General features: G+C 41.8%; 1 protein-coding gene across 1 annotated transcript in view; it reads left to right on the top strand.

The window, feature by feature from the left end:
* The window catches only part of LRRK2 (leucine rich repeat kinase 2), a gene marked incomplete at its 3' end in the record, with an annotated part of 76,418 nt that extends 71,539 nt beyond the window's left edge, over positions 1-4,879 (top strand). The window contains exons 40-45 of the mRNA XM_029282970.1: positions 521-575; positions 687-841; positions 1,407-1,601; positions 2,667-2,860; positions 3,429-3,495; positions 4,843-4,879. Of these exons, the coding sequence (XP_029138803.1) occupies positions 521-575; positions 687-841; positions 1,407-1,601; positions 2,667-2,860; positions 3,429-3,495; positions 4,843-4,879 (703 nt within the window). The remainder of the gene's footprint in view (positions 1-520; positions 576-686; positions 842-1,406; positions 1,602-2,666; positions 2,861-3,428; positions 3,496-4,842) is intronic.
* Positions 4,880-5,881: the final 1,002 nt, after the last annotated feature.

Raw genomic sequence — 5,881 nt, 5'->3', positions numbered from 1 at the left:
TGGAATAATCTACTTTATATTAGTCTGTCCAGCAAATGTAAAAACAAAACACAGAAACATGTGAATTCTCAGTCCTAATTTGGATGTATTTGAATTTCATTTGTTTGTTTGTTTTAAATAAAGGCAAAAGTTTATAATGCAAAAAAAAAGCAACCAAATCTGGATTACAAGAAAAACTAGTATCTTAAGCCCTTTTTTTAAAAAAAAAAAATAATTCTATTCAATCATGTCCAATAATATTTGTAGCTCAGGATTGAACTGTGGAGTCCTTGATGCTCTCTGAACTTGGTGGTTTTCTTGCAAACGTTTTATTACCCAATCAGAAAACATCATCAGGACCCTAACACTGATGATGTTACCTAGCTTGGTAATGAAACGTCTGCAAGGAAACATTTTGGAATTCATTGTTGGAATATATTTCTATGCAACAACTACAATAGTATTATTCAGCCAGTAGAATGACAGTGTTTACAAGTTTGGATCTATAGTATATACTCTTGTGTTCTTTTGTTCTAAGTAGACTTTCCACTTTCCTGTTACAGTTAAACAGTTGAGCAGTAAAGCACCTGGTGATGGTACTGTTTGTTTGGCCTGTGGGGCTATATATAAACAGAATTTCCAACAAAACCACCAAACTCAGAGAGCACCAAGGACCCCTTAAACAGTTTTTGCTTTTGCAAGACAAGTGTTAGTCCCTGTAATGCGATTCTCCAAATTAAGCTCAGAAATATCTATTCTAGATCCCGTCAAAGAGTACGGCTGTGCCCCCTGGCCAAGGTTTGAAGATTTAATTAAGAAATGTTTGAAAGAAAATCCTCAAGAAAGACCTACGTCTGACCAGGTAGGCCTAGTCGACATCAATAAATGAGACACAGATGTTCCAACGCTACATATTTTAGCTGTCATGGTTCCGCCAGATGAAACTCTTCAAAGAACTTCAAGGCATTGTTTACCTTAAAGAATATTTATTAGAGGAGCATAGCATCGGCACTCACAGAATCGAAGCCAAAAACTGGATTCCCCTCCCCTGAGCACATAGTATCAAAGCACAATTCCCTCCTCCAGTTAACAGTCATAAATCACATTCTCCAATTAGTTTGAAATGCAGGCTTTCCCTCCAGCCCACCAATTCTTATCATCTCTTATTTCAATAACCTTGGTTCTCATGCTAGGTTTGGTGCTGTTATGTCTAGCTCAACTCTCATGCACATTCCTCCCCCCCCCAGCATCATCTAACTCTAGCTCTAACTCTAAGAGTAAAACATAAGAAGAAAATGGTTGCATCTCCAACTGTTGTCAAAGCAAAAACATCCGATGTTAGCAGCGTTGACATTAAGCACTAGGAACTTGTGCACGCAAAAACATTTGGCAGAAGACAGACGCTGACTAATACGGTGTCTCCACAGGTTTATGAAACGTTGAACTCTGCAGAGCTCGTTTGTTTCATGAGACACATTTCGGTGCCCTCTCCTTTTGCGTCGGAATGCATGGTGGCCACAAACCAAAGTAACAAGAAGACCGGGATCTGGATCGGGAGTGGTGGCAGGGGAGAGGCCCAGCTCTCGTTTGTCGACGTAAACACAGACGAACGCACCTGCGAAGTAGGTTTCAACGTTGACATTCAAAACTGATGCTCCGTTATGTGTTGTGCCGCTTCGGTGATAAAAGGGAATACAGGCAGTCCTCGACTTAACGACTGCAGCTGAGCCCCAAATTTCTATTGCTAAACAAGACCGTGGTTAAGTGAGTTTTGCCCCATTTTACGACCTTACTTGCCACCGTCGTCAAGTCAATCCCTGCAATTGTTAAAGTTAGTAACACGGTGGTGAAGTGGATCTGGCTTCCCCCGTTGACTTTGCTTGTCGGAAAGTCGCAAAAAGGGGATCACGTGACTCCGGGACGCTGCGACCGTCCTAAATATGAACAAGTTGGCAAGTTGCCAAATTGCGATGCTGCCGTGATCACAAGTGTGAATGACGGTCAGGGGTCGCTTTTTTTAAGTGCTGTTATAACTTCCAACAGTCACTAAACGAATCATCGTAAGTCAAGGACTATCTGTACCTTAATTATTAGCCCTCAAAAGAGTCCTTTCCATTTTCGTCTCCCCAATCCATTCCTTGCTGGGGATTTTTTTTATTTAGTTTTATTCATTTGTAACTTTAAGACAGTTGGACTTCAACTCCCAGAATTCCCCCTATCTGGGCTGGAGAATTCTGGGAGTTGAACTCCACTTGCCTTAAAGCTGTCGAGATCGAGGGACACTTCCTTACATGCTTTAATTCAGGGGTCCCCAACGCCTGGGCCACGGCCCATTTGGAACCGCACCCACAGCTCCATTTCTACAAGTGGCAGGCAGGCGTGCGAGTCTGTGAAGCTGCATTTGTGCAAGCAGCAAGCACGCACATCCTCTGCTTGTGCAAATGCCACTGTGCGTGCAAGCACGCTTGCCCACCGCTTGCGTGGAACCGTTCCCTCTCCCTCCCTTCCCCTGCTACCACCGCCACCGGTCCACAAAGCCAAAAAGGTTGGGGACCTTTGGTTTAACGAATGAAGCCACCGTAGGTCAAAGCCATGAAGTGCCTTTTAGGATTCCTATTCCTGTTTTTATTTTTTTATGGTTATGGACAGAGGTTCCCTCTTTTTCTCTCCTTCCTCTCTTCCCACAGGACGTTGAAGACAGTAGAATATTATGTTTGGCCTTGGTTACCTTTTCCGCAGCGAAGGAGAACTGGGTGATTGCAGGAACCCAGTCAGGATCCCTCTGGTCCTTTCACACCCAAGATGGGGAACGCAGGCATCACTTTCACACCATGTCAGATTCGGTCACCTGCCTTTACTGCAGTCCCTTGTCAAAGCATAAGTATGTGTCAAGCGCAAAAGATCAGGCCTACACCTGAAGGTCCAAGTAAACTGATTTATTGCTAAAAACCTATGCCCAGGAATCTTCTCAACGAACAGTTAGCACCTGGTAGAGTTAGATAAAGGGTCAACTGAATTCAAGGTGGGCTGGGTTGAGTTTGCTTGTGGCTACGTAGGGATTCTAGACTGAGGCCTCTTTTGACTCCGCCCCCAGATTCTACCACTCCTTTTCCTACAATATGGCTGAATTGATATTCCACTCCATACCGAACTTTGCTTCAAAAATACAGAAATATTGATTTTTTAAAAAATGATTTACTTACTTTCACCCGTATTTAGACATTATTGTATGATCTGAGCACCGCGTGACCAGAATTGTTGCTGACTTTCAGCAAAGGGCTAATTGGGGGGGGGAGGGCTGAGGTTGACATATCTAGCTTGTTCTTTTAACGCACGGGCTGGCAATTTCAGCTCTTCTTATCTCCAGGGTTACACTTTTAAATGCATGGCTTAAGTGCTACGTGCCTTCTTTTGTTGACAAGTTTGTGCATGTTCTCCTTCAATTTCAGCAAGTACCGGAATATCTTTTTGGTGGGCACAGCCAATGGACAGCTGGCCATTTTTGAGGACAGAGCAGTCAAGGTATATATATATATTCACTACAGCCTTCCCAGAAATATGTAATTATGACAGATGTGTGCTTGTAATAAACACTGCCTTTGCATTAATATAGGACAGGGGTGTCAAACTGCCGGCCCGTGGGCCGGACGCGTCACCAGGAAACCACGCCCACCCCATTGCCGGCAATGGGGGAAAAGCTCCGATACGTCACGCTACGTTACGTGATGTCGCGAGTTTGACACGTCTGATATAGAAAGTTTATGCTTTCTTAAATCTTTTTTTTTTTTTTGCAGAAAATTTTATTTATTTTTCCATCATAAAAAAAACAATCATAAGTAATCACAATAAACAATCAAAAACCCCCCACCCCCCCACCCCCGACTTCCCAAACCTAATCCCAGGATAATATTCATATAAAAGTAAACAAATACTAATATCTCTAACTCCACAAAATATCTTAATCTACCAGAAAGGATAGAAATAAACAAACTTAAAAAAATCTAAAAACCTAAATTATATTCTACCACTCTATGTTTCTTTTGAATATAAACAATCCATCTTCTCCATATTGATANTTTGGGCTATTAGCAATCTGGCAGCAGATAAACAATAAAGCATCAAATTTATTTCTTTTGCATCTAAATCTTGCACAATACCTAAAAGAAACAACTGTGGAAGAAAAATAATCCTTTTTTAAAAAATCTGCTGTAAGTTCCACCATAGTTGTATCCAAAAAGCCTTAATGACCTTACAAGTCCACCACATATGAAAAAAAGTTGCATCTGGATGACCACACCTCCAGCACTTGGATTCATAATTCGGATAAATACGAGACATAGTTGAAGGATCCAAGTGCCATATGCTTTCTTAAATCTTGACAGATGCTGTTCATAGCAGGAATGGAGGAAGCTATAACACGATATGGAATTGCATAGATTGTCCTCGAATTAGCAGCTGCCAGATCCACTGACTGGCGAGGAATCACAACAACTGTGTATCTCACAACAAAATTTAAGTGCTGTCCACAGTGCACACTACACACAAGTAAAAACACACATTATTTAGACACATCCTTCACATTCCATTCACCCTTGCGCTGCCCCTAATATCGCCCTTCAATGTCGCACTGTGCAGTAGTATTTAATATGGTTACAGCTCTGGGATTAAAAACTATTTTTCAGCTTATTTCTCTTTGATTTTATTATCCTGTGGCTGAGGAATTCTGGGAAGTGAAGTCCACACCCTTTAAAGTGGCTAAGGGTGAGAGAAACATTGGTCCCATGAGATTTTTCTCCATAGACATGCACTATATTTGGCCGATCTTCTACATTCTGAGTACCACCCAAATAACATAAAAGTGAGATTATTTGCAAGGGCATTTCAGGTTTAAAAGTGCTGAGTATGTGTCTGTATACTAGTGATAGCAATTTGAGGAAATAATGCTTTGTGTGATATGATAGCAGTCTTCCAGTACTTGAGGGGCTATCACAAAGAAGAGAAGGTCAACCTATTCTCCAAAATCTGGAGAATAGGAGAAGAACCTACAGGTGGAAGATCATTACAGAGAGAACCAACCTAGAATTAAGGAGAAATTTCCTGACAGTGAAAACAATCAGTGGAACGACTTGACTCCAGAGGTGGTGAGTGCTCCATCACTGGAAGTTTTCAAGAAGAGACTGGACAGGCATTTGTCCGGAATAATATAAGGTCTTCTTCTTCTTGTGTCATATCCGTTATCGGACGTTGGCGATCATGTTGGCGATCCTGTTTTTATCAGCAGCCGCACAAAAAAGTGCTGCTGAGTTTTGTCCAAACCCTTAGATTTTGAAGCCACGATGTTCTTCTTCTGCCTGGACCTCGTTTGCCTTCAATCTTTCTCTGGAGGATTAAATGGAATATGCCGTATTTTTCTGGGCGTTGCATCACATGTCCGAAATATTCTAATTTTCGTTTTTTAATTGTTTTGATGATTTCCCTTGGCTTTCCCAGGCGGCTGATCACCTCTTCATTTCTGATCTTGTCAACCCAGCTTATACGTAATAGCTGCCTGCAAATCCACATTTCAAATGCTTCTAGTCTCTTCAGGTGGCCTTCTGTCAGAGACCAACTCTCTACTCCATAGAGCAGGATAGAAAAAATACAGCATCTGACAAGCCTGATTTTCAGTCTTAGGCTTATGTCGTGACTGCAGAAGACCTTTTTCATTTTGAAGAATGCTGTTCGAGCTTTCTCTATCCTTGTCTTTACTTCAGCGGTCATGTCCCAGCTTTCATGTAGATTAGAACCGAGGTGCGTGATCCTTTCCACTTTTTCTAGCGGTATTCCTTCTGAAGTTATTGGTGGTAAATTAACAGGTTGTTTGCTGACGACCATGATCTTGGTTTTTGAGGTGTTAAGCTTC

The sequence above is a fragment of the Protobothrops mucrosquamatus genome, unplaced genomic scaffold (genome assembly GCF_001527695.2).
Source record: "Protobothrops mucrosquamatus isolate PMUCROS unplaced genomic scaffold, P.Mucros_1.0 scaffold_30, whole genome shotgun sequence".
Classification (NCBI taxonomy): Eukaryota; Metazoa; Chordata; class Lepidosauria; order Squamata; family Viperidae; genus Protobothrops; species Protobothrops mucrosquamatus.
Note: the sequence above shows the minus strand (reverse complement) of the source record. Positions and strands in the feature narration are given on the sequence as shown.